The following is a 17,277-nucleotide window of genomic DNA, read 5'->3' as shown; positions in this document are numbered from 1 at the left end:
CTGCCTTAACCCATGGTATTTTTAGTTAACTGAATAGAAAAGATTTGAAACTTTGGAATGAATATTCTTTTTTAGCAGTCAGGTCTTTTGAAGCCATACAAAAAGTTGAGATTACAATCTTTGCATTTGCTAACCATTTTGCCACATACTAGGATTAAATATTTTGTTCAGAAAATCTTTATTTTGCCTTTTAGATCTTAATATTATATGATATTGCAGATTTGCTTTACTAACATCTCTCATAATTGATTGGACTTAAGTAGGAAACAATATGATTTAGTTGAGAAAACATTTTGATTAAAAGACTGGTACAACATGGACATAAAGATGGGAACAACAAACAGTGGGCACTCAGGAGAAGAGAGGCAAGGGCTGAAAGATCTTCCAACAATGGTCTAATCTGATGGCATATCAGTGTTGATTACAGTATTTTGTTTATTTAAGCATTTAATTTTTTAATAGATACAACATAAATTGCTTCATATGTAAATTATTTAGTAAACCTTTACTTACACAGAAATTACATTTTGCAAGTATATTTCTAAATTATATTTTGTAAGGATGAGTAGGATTTTCTATCACATAAACATGAATTATATATGTGAACTAAAAACGTATGAGACACTGATGAATTAAGCACTTCCCAGTGATACTATAAGGGATTCCTCATTCTTCTATATGTACTTTAAAATTAGTGGAAGATAGTAATTACACTTTGATCCTTATACCCTAAAATAAGCCAGAAATTATAGAGAAATTGGGTACAGTTTTATTTCAATTACTTGGTGCAAAATACTCTTTAAAATGTCGTACCGAAATGAAATTTCCTCTATCTGTGTGTCTTCCGGCAGGCTACACTTAAATCATCTCTGATAGGTGTGAATGTTTCTGTTCTTAAAGATTTCCAGGGAAGAGATTATATAGTCTTACTGGGCATGTGTTTCAACTGTAATACCACTGTGAAACTTTCTGCAAAGTCTTATTTAATGTTTATCCTAAATCACTCATGATACAGGGAACTCTCAATTATTTTCTCTAATGAAGGGAAAATGTCTTGTAGATAACAAAGAGTCGAATCATCCTCCCGGGTCTTTCCTTTATCCCTGCAATGAAACATCCTGACAGAGAAATAAGAAGTTACAAAGTACTGACAGGAAGGCTCTAGGAAAGTCTCAGGGGATAGAGTTGGTGAAATCACTTTTCTCTTCACCCTTTAATACCTTCTAAAATTTCATTTGGAAGAAAACGGTAAGGTTGAAAGAAATGCTTGAATGAAAAATAAGCTTTTCTTAGCCACTTCAATTTCTTTGGAGAAAGAAGAATATAAATAAGTCTAAATAAATACCAATAGTCTTTATCTAAAATATGATTTTTCTGATAAATTCCTCAGTAAATCTTGAGCAAATAAGGATTAAAATTTTCTGACTGCTATGTTTTCTATAATTTAGAAAATTAGAAATTTAGCCATAAATCAGCAAATATGGTAATGTACCACATAACATTTTGGTCAGCGATGGACCACATATATAATATAAACGATGGATCACATAATAATCTGATAAGATTATAAAGGAGATGAAAAATTCCTGTTGCGTAGTGACATCATAGCTGTTATGGTGTCTTAGTGCAATGCATTACTTAGGTGTTTATGGTGATGCTAAACAAAACGACTGCACTGCCAGTCTTATAATAGTATAGCATATGCAATTATGTATAGTACATAATACTTGATAATCAACAGCAGTGTTACTGGTTTATGTGTTTACTATACTGTACTTTTTATTGTTATCTTAGAGCATACTCTTACATGTTTTTTTTTTTAAGTTAACTGTAAAACAGCCTTAGGCAAATCCTTCAGAGATATATTCCAGAGGGAGGCATTGCTATCAAAGGAGATGACAGTGCCATGTGTGTTATTACTCCTGAAGACCTTCCAGTGGGACAAGATGTACAGGTGGAAGACACTGATATTGTAGGCATCGTCTAATGTGTATGTTGGTATCTTTGTTTTTAACAAAAAACTCAAAGAATAAGGATATAGAGAAAAAATATTTTTGTACAGCTGTACATTTGTGTTTTAGAGTCAAAAGTTAAAAAATTAAAAATTTTATAAAGTAAAAAGTTACAGTAGGCTAAGGTTAGTGTTGAAGAAAAAATATGTTTTTATAAATTTAGTGTAGCCTCAGTATACGGTGTTTGTAAAGTCTACAGAAGTGTAAAGTAATGTCCTAGGCCTTCCCATTCACTCTCCACTCACTCACTGACTCACCCATAGCAACTTCCAGTCCTGCAAGCTCCATTTATGGCAAGTACCCTATACAGATGTACCATTTTTTATCTTTTATACAGTATTTTTACTGTACCTTTTCTATGTGTAGATACATGAAAACTTACACTGTTAAAATTGTTTACAGTCTTCAGTACAGTAACATGCTGTACAGGTTTGTAGCCTAGGAGCAGTAGGCTATACTATTAATATTTTGCCTAGGTGTGTAGTAGACTTTACCATCTAGGTTTGTGTAGCAAACTCTGTGATGTTCATACAACAATAAAATTAATGATAAATTTCTCAGAGTGTATTCCTATTATTAAGTGATGCTTGACTCCATTTGGATGTGTAAAGCAGTCTGGTAGATATTGTGGAAACTAAAAATAATCCTTCTTTTAAAAGTTTCTGCTGGGTACAGTGGCTCACAACTATAACCCCAGCACTTTGGGAAGCCGAGGTGGGAGGCTCGCTTGAGCCCAGGAGTTTGAGGCCAACCTGGACAACATAATGAGACATCATCTCTACAAAACACAAGATTAGCCAGGCAAGATTAGCCAAGCCAGCTGCTTAGGAGGCTGAGGTGGGAGGATCACTTGAGCCCAGAATGTCAAGGCTGCAGTAAGCCGTGATTGTACCACTGCACTCCAGCCTGGACAATAGAGCAAGACCCCCATCTCAAAACAAAAACAAAAAAAAGTTCCTATTCCATTTAGAAGAATGTGTGTATGTATGTGTGTGTACATATATGTGCATATCTATACATATATGTAAAATACTAGCATTATAATACAGGATTGATAAATCTCTTATACATAAAATAAGTATTTAATATCATAAAGATCTGATGTGTAAAGAAAACTGTCTGGATAAAAATGAATGGAAAGGAGACCTGAAAAGAAGGGGGACAAAGGTGCAGTCTTTTTTTTTTTTTTTTTTTTTTTTTCTTATACTTTAAGTTTTAGGGTACATGTGTACAACATGCAGGTTAGTTACATATGTATACATGTGCCATGTTGGTGTGCTGCACCCAGTAACTTGTTATTTAACATTAGGTATATCTCCAAATGCTATCCCTCCCCCCTCCCCCCACCCAACAATAGGCCCTGGTGTGTGATGTTCCCCTTCCTGTGTCCGTGTGTTCTCATTGTTCAATTCCCACCTATGAGTGAGAACATGCGGTGTTTGGTTCTTTGTCCTTGTTATAGTTTGCTGAGAATGTTGGCTTCCAGCTTCATCCATGTCCCTACAAACGACATGAACTCATCCTTTTTTATGGCTGCATAGTATTCCATGGTGTATATGTGCCACATTTTCTTAATCCAGTCTATCATTGTTGGACATTTGGGTTGGTTCCAAGTCTTTGCTATTGTGAATAGTGCCACAATAAACATACGCGTGCATGTGTCTTTATAGCAGCATGATTTATAATACTTTGGGTATATACCCAGTAATGGGATGGCTGGGTCAAATGGTATTTCTAGTTGTAGATCCCTGAGGAATTGCCACACTGACTTCCACAATGGTTGAACTAGTTTACAGTCCCACCAACAGTGTCAAAGTGTTCCTATTTCTCCACATCCTCTCCAGCACCTGTTGTTTCCTGACTTTTTAATGATCGCCATTCTAACTGGTGTGAGATGGTATCTCATTGTGGTTTTGATTTGCATTTCTCTGATGGCCAGTGATGATGGCATTTTTTCATGTGTCTTTTGGCTGCATAAATGTCTTCTTTTGAGAAGTGTCTGTTCATATCCTTCGCCCACTTTTTGATGGAATTGTTTTTTTCTTGTAAATTTGTTTGAGTTCATTGTAGATTCTGGATATTAGCCCTTTGTCAGATGAGTAGATTGCAACAATTTTCTCCCATTCTATAGGTTGCCTGTTCACTCTGAGGGTAGTTTCTTTTGCTGTGCAGAAGCTCTTTAGTTTAATTAGATCCCATTTGTCAATTTTGGCTTTTGTTGACATTGCTTTTGGTGTTTTAGACATGAAGTCCTTGCCCATGCCTATGTCCTGAATGGTATTGCCTAGGTTTTCTTCTAGGGTTTTTATGGTTTTAGGTCTAGCATTGAAGTCTTTAATCCATCTTGAGTTAATTTTTGTGTAAGGTGTAAGGAATGGATCCAGTTTCAGCTTTCTACATATGGCTAGCCAGTTTTCCCAGCACCATTTATTAAATAGGGAATCCTTTCCCCATTTCTTGTTTTTCTCAGGTTTGTCAAAGATCAGATGGTTGTAGATATGTGGCATTATTTCTGAGGGCTCTGTTCTGTTCCATTGGTCTATATCTCTGTTTTGGTACCATACCATGCTGTTTTGGTTACTGTAGCCTTTTAGTATAGTTCGAAGTCAGGTAGCGTGATGCCTCTAGCTTTGTTCTTTTGGCTTAGGATTGACTTGGCAATGCAGGCTCTTTGTTGGTTCCATATGAACTTTAAAGTAGTTTTTTCCAATTCTGTGAAGAAAGTCATTGGTAGCTTGATGGGGATGGCATTGAATCTGTAAATTACCTTGGGCAGTATGGCCATTTTCACGATATTGATTCTTCCTACCCATGCGCATGGAATGGTCTTCCATTTGTTTGTATCCTCTTTTATTTCATTGAGCAGTGGTTTGAAGTTCTCCTTGAAGAGGTCCTTCACGTCCCTTATAAGTTGGATTCCTAGGTATTTTATTCTCTTTGAAGCAATTGTGAATGGGAGTTCACTCATGATTTGGCTCTCTGTTTGTTATTGGTGTATAAGAATGCTTGTGATTTTTGCACATTGATTTTGTATCCTGAGACTTTGCTGAAGTTGCCTATCAGCTTAAGGAGATTTTGGGCTGAGACGATGGGGTTTTCTAGATATACAATCATATTATCTGCAAACAGGGACAATTTGACTTCCTCTTTTCCTGACTGAATACCCTTTATTTCCTTCTCTTGCCTGATTGCCCTGGCCAGAACTTCCAACACTATGTTGAATAGGAGTGGTGAGAGAGGGCATCCCTGTCTTGTGCCAGTTTTCAAAGGGAATGCTTCCAGTTTTTGCCCATTCAGTATGATATTGGCTGTGGGTTTGTCATAAATAGCTCTTATTATTTTGAGATACGTCCCATCAATACCTAATTTATTGAGAGTTTTTAGCATGAAGGGTTGTTGAATTTTGTCAAGGGCCTTTTCTGCATCTGTTGAGATAATCTTATGGTTTTTGTCATTGGTTCTGTTTATATGCTGGATTATGTTTATTGATTTGCATATGTTGAACCAGCCTGGCATCCCAGGGATGAAGCCCACTTGATCATGGTGAATAAGCTTTTTGATGTGCTGCTGGATTCGGTTTGCCAGTATTTTATTGAGGATTTTTGCATCGATGTTCATCAGGGATATTGGTCTAAAATTCTCTTTTTTTGTTGTGTCTCTGCCTGGCTTTGGTATCAGGATGATGCTGGCCTCATAAAATGAGTTAGGGAGGATTCCCTCTTTTTCTGTTGATTGGAATAGTTTCAGAAGGAATGGTACCAGCTCCTCCTTGTACCTCTGGTAGAATTCGGCTGTGAATCCATCTGGTCCTGGACTTTTTTTGGTTGGTAAGCTATTAATTATTGCCTCAATTTCAGAGCCTGTTATTGGTCTATTCAGAAATTCAACTTCTTCCTGGTTTAGTCTTCAGAGGGTGTATGTGTCAAGGAATTTATCCATTTCTTCTAGATTTTCTAGTTTATTTGTGTAGAGGTGTTTATAGTATTCTCTGATGGTAGTTTGTATTTCTGTGGGATCAGTGGTGATATCCCTTTTATCATTTTTTATTGCATCTATTGGATTCTTCTCTCTTTTCTTCTTTATTAGTCTTGCTAGTGGTCTATCAATTTTGTTATTGCATCTATTTGATTCTTCTCTCTTTTCTTCTTTATTAGTCTTGCTAGTAGTCTATCAATTTTGTTGATCTTTTCAAAAAACCAGCTTCTGGATTCATTGATTTTTTGAAGGGTTTTTTGTGTCTCTATGTCCTTCAGTTCTGCTCTGATCTTAGTTATTTCTTGCCGTCTGCTAGCTTTTGAGTGTGTTTGCTCTTGCTTCTCTAGTTCTTTTAATTGTGATGTTAGGGTGTCAATTTTGGATCTTTCCTGCTTTCTCTTGTGGGCATTTAGTGCTATAAATGTCCCTCTACACACTGCTTTGAATATGTCCCAGAGATTCTGGTATGTTGTGTCTTGGTTCTCGTTGGTTTCAAAGAACATCTTTATTTCTGCCTTCATTTCATTATGTACCCAGTAGTCATTCAGGAGCAGGTTGTTCAGTTTCCATGTAGTTGAGTGGTTTTGAGTGAGTTTCGTAATCCTGAGTTCTATTTTGATTGCACTGTGGTCTGAGAGACAGTTTGTTATAATTTCTGTTCTTTTACATTTGCTGAGGAGTGCTTTACTTCCAACTATGTGGTCAATTTTGGAATAAGTGCAGTGTGGTGCTGAGAAGAATGTATATTCTGTTGATTTGGGGTGGAGAGTTCTATAGATGTCTATTAGGTCCTCATGGTGCAGAGCTGAGTTCAATTCCTGGATATCCTTGTTAACTTTCTGTCTCGTTGATCTGTCTAATGTTGACAGTGGGGTGTTAAAGTCTCCCATTATTAATGTGTGGGAGTCTAAGTCTCTTTGTAGGTCTCTAAGGACTTGCTTTAGGAATCTGGGTGCTCTGTATTGGGTGCATATATATTTAGGATAGTTAGCTCTTCTTGTTGAATTGATCCCTTTACCATTATGTAATGGCCTTCTTTGTCTCTTTTGATCTTTGTTGGTTTAAAGTCCGTTTTATCAGAGACTAGGATTGCAACCCCTGCCTTTTTTTGTTTTCCATTTGCTTGGTAGATCTTCCTCCATCCCTTTATTTTGAGCCTATGTGTGTCTCTGCAGGTGAGATGGGTTTCCTGAATACAGCACACTGATGGGTCTTGACTCTTTATCCAATTTGCCAGCCTGTGTCTTTTAATTGGAGCATTTAGCTCATTTACATTTCAGGTTAATATTGTTATGTGTGAATTTGATCCTGTCATTATGATGTTAGCTGGTTATTTTGCTCCTTTGTTGATGCAGTTTCTTCCTAGCCTCGATGGTCTTTACAATTTGGCGTGTTTTTGCAGTGGCTGGTACCAGTTCTTCATTTCCATGTTTAGTGCTTCCTTCAGGAGTTCTTTTAGGGCAGGCCTGGTGGTGACAAAATCTGTCAGCATTTGCTTGTCTGTAAAGGATTTTATTTCTCGTTCACTTATGAAGCTTAGTTTGGCTGGATATGAAATTCTGGGTTGAAAATTCTTTTCTTTAAGAATGTTGAATATTGGCCCCCACTGTCTTCTGGCTTGTAGAGTTTCTGCCGAGAGATCAGCTGTTAGTCTGATGGGCTTCCCTTTGTGCGTAACCCGATCTTTCTTTCTGGCTACCCTTAACATTTTTTCCTTCATTTCAACTTTAGTGAATCTGACAATTATGTGTCTTGGAGTTGCTCTTCTCGAGGAGTATCTTTGTGGCATTCTCTGTATTTCCTGAATGTGAATGTTGGCCTGCCTTGCTAGATTGGGGAAGTTCTCCTGGATAATATCCTGCAGAGTGTTTTCCAACTTGGTTCCATTCTCCCCGTCACTTTCAGGTACACCAGTCAGACGTAGATTTGGTCTTTTCACATAGTCCTATATTTCTTGGAGGCTTTGTTCGTTTCTTTTTATTCCTTTTTCTCTAAACTTCTCTTCTCGCTTCATTTCATTCATTTGATCTTCCATCGCTGATACCCTTTCTTCCAGTTGATCGAATCGGCTACTGAGGCTTATGCATTCGTCACGTAGTTCTCGAGCCTTGGCTTTCAGCTCCATCAGGTCCTTTAAGGACTTTTCTGCATTGGTTATTCTAGTTAGCCATTCATCTAATTTTTTTTCAAGGTTTTTAACTTCTTTGCTATGGGTTCGAACTTCCTCCTTTAGCTGGGAATAATTTGATCATCTGAAGCCTTCTTCTCTCAACTCGTCAAAGTCATTCTCCATCCAGCTTTGTTCTGTTGCTGGTGAGGAGCTGCGTTCCTTTGGAGGAGGAGAGGCACTGTGATTTTTAGAGTTTCCAGTTTTTCTGCTCTGCTTTTTCCCCATCTTTGTGGTTTTATCTACCTTTGGTCTTTGATCATGATGACGTACAGATGGGGTTTTGGTGTGGATGTCCTATCTGTTTGTTAGTTTTCCTTCTAACAGTCAGGACCCTCAGCTGCAGGTCTGTTGGAGTTTGCTGGAGGTCCACTCCAGACCCTGTTTGCCTGGGTATCAGCAGCCAAGACTGCAGAACAGCGGATGTTGGTGAACAGCAAATGTTGCTGCCTGATCATTCCTCTGGAAGTTTTGTCTCAGAGGAATACCTGGTCGTGTGAGGTGTCAGTCCGCCTCTACTGGGGGGTGCCTCCCAGTTAGGCTACTCGGGGGTCAGGGACCCACTTGAGGAGGCAGTCTGTCCGTTCTCAAATCTCCAGCTGCATGCTGGGAGAACCACTACTCTCTTCAAAGCTGTCAGACAGGGACATTTAAGTCTGCAGAGGATTCTGCTGCCTTTTGTTTGGCAATACCCTGCCCCCAGAGGTGGAGCCTGCAGAGCCAGGCAGGCCTCCTTGAGCTGCGGTGGGCTCCACCCAGTTTGAGCTTCCCGGCCGCTTTGTTTACCTACTCAAGCCTCGGTAATGGCAGGCGCCCCTCCCCCAGCCTCCCTGCCGCCTTGCAGTTTGATCTCAGACTGCTGTGCTAGCAATGAGCAAGGCTCCGTGGGCGTAGGACCCTCCGAGGCAGGCACAGGATATAATCTCCTGGTGTGCCGTTTGCTAAGACCGTTGGAAAAGTGCGATATTAGGGTGGGAGTGACCCGATTTTCCAGGTGCCGTCTGTCACCCCTTTCTTTGACTAGGAGAGGGAATTCCCTGACCCCTTGCACTTCCCAGGTGAGGCAATGCCTCGCCCTGCTTCGGCTCATGCTCGGTGCACTGCACCCCCTGTCCTGTCCTGCACCCACTTTCTGACACTCCCCAGTGAGATGAACCCGGTACCTCAGTTGGAAATGCAGAAATCACCCATCTTCTGCGTTGCTCATGCTGGGAGCTGTAGACTCGAGCTGTTCCTGTTCGGCCATCTTGGCTTCACCCCCCCAAGGGTGCCGTCTTAAAGAATGGGCAGAATTGTAATGGGAAATCTGAAAAACACAATCTAAAAAATAATATAAACCTGATCCTGAGGTAATACATATGTAGTTTCTTTTCGAAACAGTGAGAGCTGTTTCGAACAACTGAAGTGTGGAAGGTTCCTGTTGGGGATAAGGTTGGAAAGATAAATTACACAAAATTTTGGAGGATCTTATGACATTCTCAGGAATTTGGACTATTTTGTCCAACAGCTGAGAGCCATTGAAGATTATCACTCAAAGAAGCAAATTATTAAAGTGGTGTTTTAGAAAGAGAAATATGCTAGAGATACATGGTTTAGAGAGGGAAACCCACTATATTAGTTGAGTACATTCATGTGTCCTGTGGTAGAGTGCTTTAAATATAGTGTTTCACCTGATATTGAGAAACCCAAGCAGCTCGTTATTACAATAAATCTAAGAATTAAGTTCTAAGAACTTGAATTGGGATGGTAACACTGAATAGGAATGAAAAATAGATGCAAGAGACATATCAAAGAGAGAGTATCTTTCAGGGTAAATGAGATGTTGCACTTAAGACAAAGTGAGAAGCTGGGCACGGTGGCTCATGCCTGTAATCCCAGCACTTTGGGAGGCCAAGGAGGGTGGATCACCTGAGGTCAGGAGTTTGATACCAACCTGGCCAACATGGTGATACCCCATCTCTACTAAAAATACAAAAATTAGTTGGGCATGGTGGTAGGTGCCTGTAATCCCAGCTACTGGGGAGGCTGGGGCAGGAGAATCACTTGAAGCGGGAGGCGGAGGTTGCAGTGAGCCGAGATCACGCCACTGCACTCCAGCCTGGGAGACAGAGCGAGACTCCGTCTCACAAAAGAAAAAAAAAGAAAGACAAAGTGAGAAATAGAAGTTGACTTTAAGCTTTTTAACCTAGACACCTAGGGCTGAGATGTCAGTATAAAAACTGAGCAGCAGGATGAGAAGTAGATTTGTGGGACAATGCAAAAAGCTTGATATTAGGCTTGTTAAGTTTGAATTTAAGACTGGACTTTTAGGGAAGAAGTCTGAAGTAAAAATTTAATTGTTAGGTTTCCAAGTAAGTATATAAATTTTCATATTCCTAGAAGGCCTAATACACATACACACACACATATACTCTGTGTGTGTGTGTGTGTGTGTGTGCATGTTACTTACTCAACGAACTTTCATTATTTGCCTGCCATGTTGCAGTATAGGGCAGTGGTTAAGAGCACGGACTTTGGAATCAAAGGACCAAGTTTTTTTAATCTTGACTCTACAACTTACAAGCAGCCAGATGCAGTGGCTCACGCCTGTAATCCCAACACTTCGGAAGGCCAAGGTGGGAGGACTGCTTGAGCCCAGGAGTTCTAGATCAACCTGGGCAATATGGCAAAACCCTATCTCTACAAAAAATACAAAAAACTAGCTGGGCATGATGGCATGCACCTGTAGGCTCAGCTATTCAGGAGGCTGAGGCAAGAGGACCACCTGAACCTGGGAGGTGGAGGCTGCAGTGAGCCGTGATTATGCCACTGCACTGTGGCCTGGGTGACAGAGTGAGACCCTCTCTCAAAAAACAAACAAAAAACAAACAAAAAAACCTGACAAGCTATGTGACCCTAGGCAAGTTACTTATTTTTTTAATTTCTGTTTTTTAATTTTCTCATATGTAAAAATTGGGATTTTGGGGCTGGTCACAGTGGCTCACACCTGTAATCCCAACACTTTGGGAGGCCAAGGAGGGCGGCTCACAAGGTCAGGAGATTGAGACTATCCTGGCTAGTATGGTAAAACCTCATCTCTACTAAAAATACAAAAATTAGCTGGGCGTGGTGGCAGGCGCCTGTAGTCCCAGCTACTTGGGAGGCTGAGGCAGGAAATGGCATGAGCCCGGGAGGCAGAGCTTGCAGTGAGCCGAGATGGCACCACTGCACTCCAGCCTGGGGGACAGAGCAAGACTCCATCTCAAAAAAAAAAAATGGAGATTTTATATATTAATCATGCAAACTAAATATTAAATTAATTTATGAAAGCACCTAGAACAGTGCCTGGCACATTGTAAGCAAATACTGTGGAAATGTTTGCTCTTATTATCATCATTACATCATTTTCACTATTATTTGCCAAGCTTTGTTGAGTACAAAGATGAATAACGAAGTTGCTCACCATCCAATGGGGGAGACAGAGCTTGATATATAAAGAGATAAATATTTACATAGATTAAGGGTAACTTAAAGTATATTTTCATTTAATGATTTGTGTCTTTGTGATCTTAAATATTGTGGAAAATCATTACTATCCATCATTCAGATTGTCTTGAGCAAGTAAGTGAAGAATAGTTTAGGCATGAAATTATACAAGTAGGTGTTTTCCTGAAAAGGTTTTGTGTAAACTGAATGTTGGCTAACTTTATAAATGTGATCATCATTTCATCTTAATCTCAATTATACTCACAATTTATTTTTCATCAGCACTAATATGCATAACTTTTACCTGTAATTACATTTGACCTAGAAGACTGACCACTAGTCATTTTGTTTATCATTCTTTAGTTGTTTTTTTTCTTATGTTGTCGGGGTGATGGTTGGGCAGTAATTTTAAGCTGCACAAGATACATTAAAGTAAGCATAATAATTTATTCTATTTTGTCATTATCACTCAAAGCTAAAACAATATATTTTGGTTTGGCTGTCATGGAATTAATGATAGATACTCAAACTCCTCATAGTCAGTGAACCTGTATTTATGAAATCACTAAGTTAGAATAACTGATCTCCCTCGTAGTCTGTCCATTCTATGATGACAGCAATTATGTTTGCCACCACGTACCTTGCACCTGGCCTGTAACGAATGTTCAGTAACTGTTTGTATCATTCAATAGTGGATGACATTGCTTTTTGTTTTATATATTTATAACAAATTACTTGTTATTTTTAGCAACTATTCACTCAACTATAGGATACTTGAGAGGCTTACCAAATTTTTAGGCTGTTTGCTGGCTCATTTGAAAAAAATCAAAGCTGAAGTTATTTTGAAAGTGCTAATCTGTTGATTGATTTAAGAAGCACAAGTAAGGTCAAAGGATAAAAGCCAATACTGAATCAAGAATTTCACCTGAGCCAAATCCAAATTAATTCTCTACTTGGAAATAATGATACGGAAATCATCCATAACCATCACAACCCTAAAAGTTCACACACAGTGTGATGTGAAGGAAAGCTTTGAATGTCATTGATTCCTTATATGTAATACTCACAAATTTATCTGATCTTTGTTCAGATTATTTTTAAGGCTACATTGTATGTACCCTTAACCTGAAACTCTTGAAGTGACATTTGGCTAAAAGCAATAGAATACTTATACGTTGAACAACAACAAGAAGACAGTTCTGTGCGTAAGATAATTTCAGCTAATGAAACATAAATGATATGAATGAGTAAAATACAGCACATTTACAACCAAAACATAACTAAGAATTCTAACTATACTGCACTGAAGTGATACTGGAGTAATTAATGTTTTCTTAAATTTCTAAGAGTTGAGCTCCCCTAAAAAGCACTGTATATGAATCTTACAAATGCATACTAAGGCCAGGCATGGTGGCTCATGCCTATAATCCTAGCACTTTGGGAGGCCAAGGAGGGTGGATTGCTTGAGTTCAGGAGTTCAAGACCAACCTTGGCAACATGGTGAAACCCCGTCTCTACTAAAATACAAAAAATTATCCAGGCATGGTGGTACAAGCCTGTAGTCCCAGCTATTCGGGAGGTTGAGGCATGAGAATCACTTGACCCTGGGAGGCAGAGGTTGCAGTGAGCCAAGATCATGCCACTGCACTTCAGTTTGGGCTACAGAGTAAGACTCCGTCTCAAAAAAAAAAAAAAAAAAAAAAAAGCATACTATAGCTAAGAAGCACAGTAGCTTACAAGATTTTGTAATAATAAATACTGTATCTTTTTAATATGAGTATGCTTTTATTTTAGTGTCTAATAGTATCTCAAAAAAATGTTGATACTTTTGTACTTTTAAAATATGTATTTTTATTTTGCTTTTTTTAGTTTGGCAAAATATACATAAAATTTACCATTTTAATTGTGATAAAATTTTTTAAATTATGATAAAATACACATAAAACTTGCCACCTTAACTATTTTTAAGTGTACAATTCAATAGTATTACATATATACACATTGTTGTGCAACTAATCTCTAGAATATATGTGTGTTTTATTAAAAAGAAATAAATGAGTCCTTGAGATATGGTCTATTAGTAAGTGACTTTATTTTCCACATCAAGATGATATTTTTGTTCAAATCATGAACATGTATCTTGCTAATAAAGATTCTGTTTTCTATTTGGAACAATTAATGGATTTTTTGGTGCTCTTAATAGGACTGAGCTGAGTCGACAGAAACTTCATACCCAAGAGCTGCTTTCTCAGCTGGAAATGGCAAATGAAAAGGTAGCTGAGGTGAGATAATGACTCCCCTGGGAAGTGTTTTCTGCTGCAGCTTGATACACATGTTATAGAATTTTACCTGAGCCAAATCCAAATTATTTCTCTACTTGGAAATAACAATACAGAAATCTTCCATAACCCTAAAAGCCCACACGCAATATAATGTTAGTAAAAGCTTTGAACATCAGTGATACATCATATGTAAATAATAAAAGGTAGAGCTCTTATTTCTGTTTTACCAATGGAACTTGTGTAGTATTTCAGAGAATGTATTAGGATCCCCTTTATTCTTATGCATCTCTAAAATTATTTTTTAACCCATTCATCTTTTTTCGTTTTAATCCATCCCAAAAGACACATCACATAAAAAATACTTTTGCCTACTGGAATATATTAAAATATATTTAGATTTATGCCTTAGAACTAAATATAGCAAGAGTTCAAGTTTTTTTCCTTGAGGCATTCAAAAAGTAAACAATTTTTGGATTGTAATTGGGGCTTTTTAGATCTCTTCATTTGATGTTCTAACTTCAAATGTTTGTTGGAATTTCCCTGAATATATGATCCACTCCATCTTTGTGGTCTGCTATAGGAGCTATAGTGAAATCATTACTCCTAAGCGTCATGGCATTATGAATTGATATGAGCCATTTAGAAGTTAATTGAGGAATAGCCATTAAAATAATCTTTCAGGTAGCTCCCACTTCCAGATATCTATTCTAATGAGTAATTTAAAATACAAAAAAATCTGAAAGAAGATACTCAGTACAGTAATGTTAATAATATAGGAAGATCAAAAGCAACCAAAATGATGAATAGAAAAGGAGCAGTTGCATATATTAGGATTTATCCAATCTGAACTGTTCCTCAACCATTATGGTAGCAGTATAGAAGAAGTTGCATTATATGAAGTCTGCTTATAAATATGAAAATGATTATTACAGATAATGGAATTTTTTCCCCCGTTTCCTCTAGCATATGATGTGCTTCTTAAAATTTAAAGGCTACATATTTAAAAATCTTGGTAAATTGGACCAGCCAATATAGTTCTCTTCATAACATTTAATTTTGCTTTTGGGCATAATAAGAAATATAATAAGCTCATTTTAGCAGGATACTGTTATTTCAATATTTTATATTACTGTAATAGCCATAACATTCATTCTTATCACTTGTATGTTAGGACATGGGAACTATAAGTTTCTGGTTCTTCATAGAAAATGTGTTTTTCTAACTCTTCCTGATTAGGCTTATATTATTATCTCATTCAGATAAGTGCCAGAAAAACTGTTTAAAAATTCTAGTTGTACAAAAATATTTTTTTCAGATGTACTATAACCAGGCTAGTAAGTATGGAGAGAGCTAATCCATTTTTTAATTGATAGATTATTTGCACTTGTCTGCCTGACAGTATGTTGTGACAGCTTTGTATTCATGATGCCTGTATAGTTTTTGCCATAACAAAGTATTAGAAACTGGGTGGCTTAAACAACGGAAAATAATTGTCTCTTAGTTCCAGAGGCTAGAAGCCCAAAATTGAGGTGTTGACATTGTTGGTTCCTTCTGAGAGCTGTGAGGTAGAATCTGTTCCATGCCTTTCTCCCAGCTTCTGGTAGCCTCAGACATTCTTTGGCTTGTAGATTGTGTTCTCTCTGTGTCTTCAACTTGTCTTTCCTTTGTACATGTGTGTCTCTGTGTCCAAATTTCCCCTTGTATGAAGACACCAGTCATATGGATTATGGTCCACCCTAATGATATCATCTCAACTTGATCATCTGCAAGGACTCTCTTTCCAAATAAGGTCACATTCCCAGGTACTGGGAGTTAGGACACAATTCAACCCCTAACAGTGCCTAATAGCTCTTTTGACGCTAATATACTCTGGAGTATGCAGATGTCTTGGGGAACATATAGAAACAGTTCATCCCACCCCTACTAAAGCTCTGGTTGTAAGGCCCAGGCAGTCTGTGTTTTCACAGTCCAGGTGATTCTGAAGCAGTGACCTTCACAAATTGAAAGTCTTATTCTTCCCAGTCATTTTGCTTTGAGATTTGTTAATTCACTTTCTTTGCTGGCATGTGGGAGAAAGAAAACAATGTATTAAGAATGTAAAACCAAGTTTGTATTTTAAAGCTCATAACTTGAAAAATGTAAATTTGGAGATAATATTCTTTGCATTTTATAAGTGGTAAAGTGATGTCCAGATTTTTCATTGATTATTCCATAAAACATCTCCATGTCACATATGGATTTCTAACTTGTTTTCTATTTCCCCTTAATAGAATGAAAAGCTAATTCTAGAGCATCAAGAAAAAGCCAACAGACTTCAAAGGCGTCTAAGTCAGGCAGAAGAGAGAGCTGCTTCAGCTTCCCAGCAGGTAGGGAGCATCCTCTTATCCCTAGATAATAAACAGTTCAAAGATAAGTTTTTTAGAAGTTCCCAGAGAACTTAATAGTTTATTTTTACTAGATTAACATATTTTAAAAGTAATCCCTTTAATATGTGAGGTTGAAAAAGTAAACATTGGAAACAAAAATAAGCTATGCGTGGTGGTTCGCAACTGTAATGCCAGCAATTTGGGAGGCCTAGGCAGGAAGATCACTTGAGGCCAGGAGTTCAAGACCATCCTGCGAAACATGGCAATACCTTTTCTCTACAAAAAATTTTAAAAATTAGCCAACTATAGTGGCGCATACCTCTGTTTCCAACTACTCGAAAGGCTGAGGGAGGAGGATGGCTTGGGCCCAAGAAGTCGAAGCGGCAGTGAGCCAGTTTGTGCTACTGCACTCCAGTCTGGCGGACAGAGTGAGACCCTGTCTCAACAAAAAAAAAAAAAAAAAGAAAGAAAAGAAATATACTGTCTAACTATCATAGCCTCTAGCCACAGGCCACTATTTATATTTAAATTAATTTAAATTAAATTAAATTTAAAATTGAAATCCTCAGTCATACTAGTCAGATTTCAAGTGCTCAATAGCCATATGTAGCTTGGACTATCACATTGGACAGCGTAGATATAGAACATTTCTGTCATAACAAAAAGTTCTGTTACACAACACTGCTCTAGAATTATGTCCTGTCTAAAACTAGGCAGAGATTCACTAACAGATTTGAAAGTAGATAATATTGCTTTGAATGTAATATTTCAAATTTCACTGCCTTTGTTTTTATTTTACTTATCAGTGGAAAAAAATTCCTTGGCTTACAGGTTGATTTACTTAATGCATATTTTCATATGACCAAAAAAATCTAAAATACAATATAAAAGTTGTCCAGTGGGAAATAGAGTAGAAAATGCAGAATATCAATGAAATACTAAGGGATAATTTCTCTTAATACACACACATCATATAAATGAAGTGGGCCCTTGATTGTAAAGTAGGAGCA

At 37.7% G+C, this 17,277-nt stretch overlaps 1 protein-coding gene across 3 annotated transcripts in view; it reads left to right on the top strand.

Moving 5' to 3' along the window:
* The window catches only part of SCLT1 (sodium channel and clathrin linker 1), a 216,804-nt gene that overhangs the window by 184,596 nt on the left and 14,931 nt on the right, over positions 1-17,277 (top strand). For all 3 annotated transcript variants that reach the window (XM_063723660.1, XM_002815139.6, XM_054554496.2), the window contains 2 exons: positions 13,823-13,901; positions 16,172-16,267. In XM_063723660.1, coding sequence (XP_063579730.1) covers positions 13,823-13,901; positions 16,172-16,267 — 175 coding nt within the window. The remainder of the gene's footprint in view (positions 1-13,822; positions 13,902-16,171; positions 16,268-17,277) is intronic.

The sequence above is a fragment of the Pongo abelii genome, chromosome 3 (assembly GCF_028885655.2).
Source record: "Pongo abelii isolate AG06213 chromosome 3, NHGRI_mPonAbe1-v2.0_pri, whole genome shotgun sequence".
Lineage (NCBI taxonomy): Eukaryota > Metazoa > Chordata > Mammalia > Primates > Hominidae > Pongo > Pongo abelii.
This window is presented reverse-complemented; position numbering and strand designations above follow the sequence as displayed.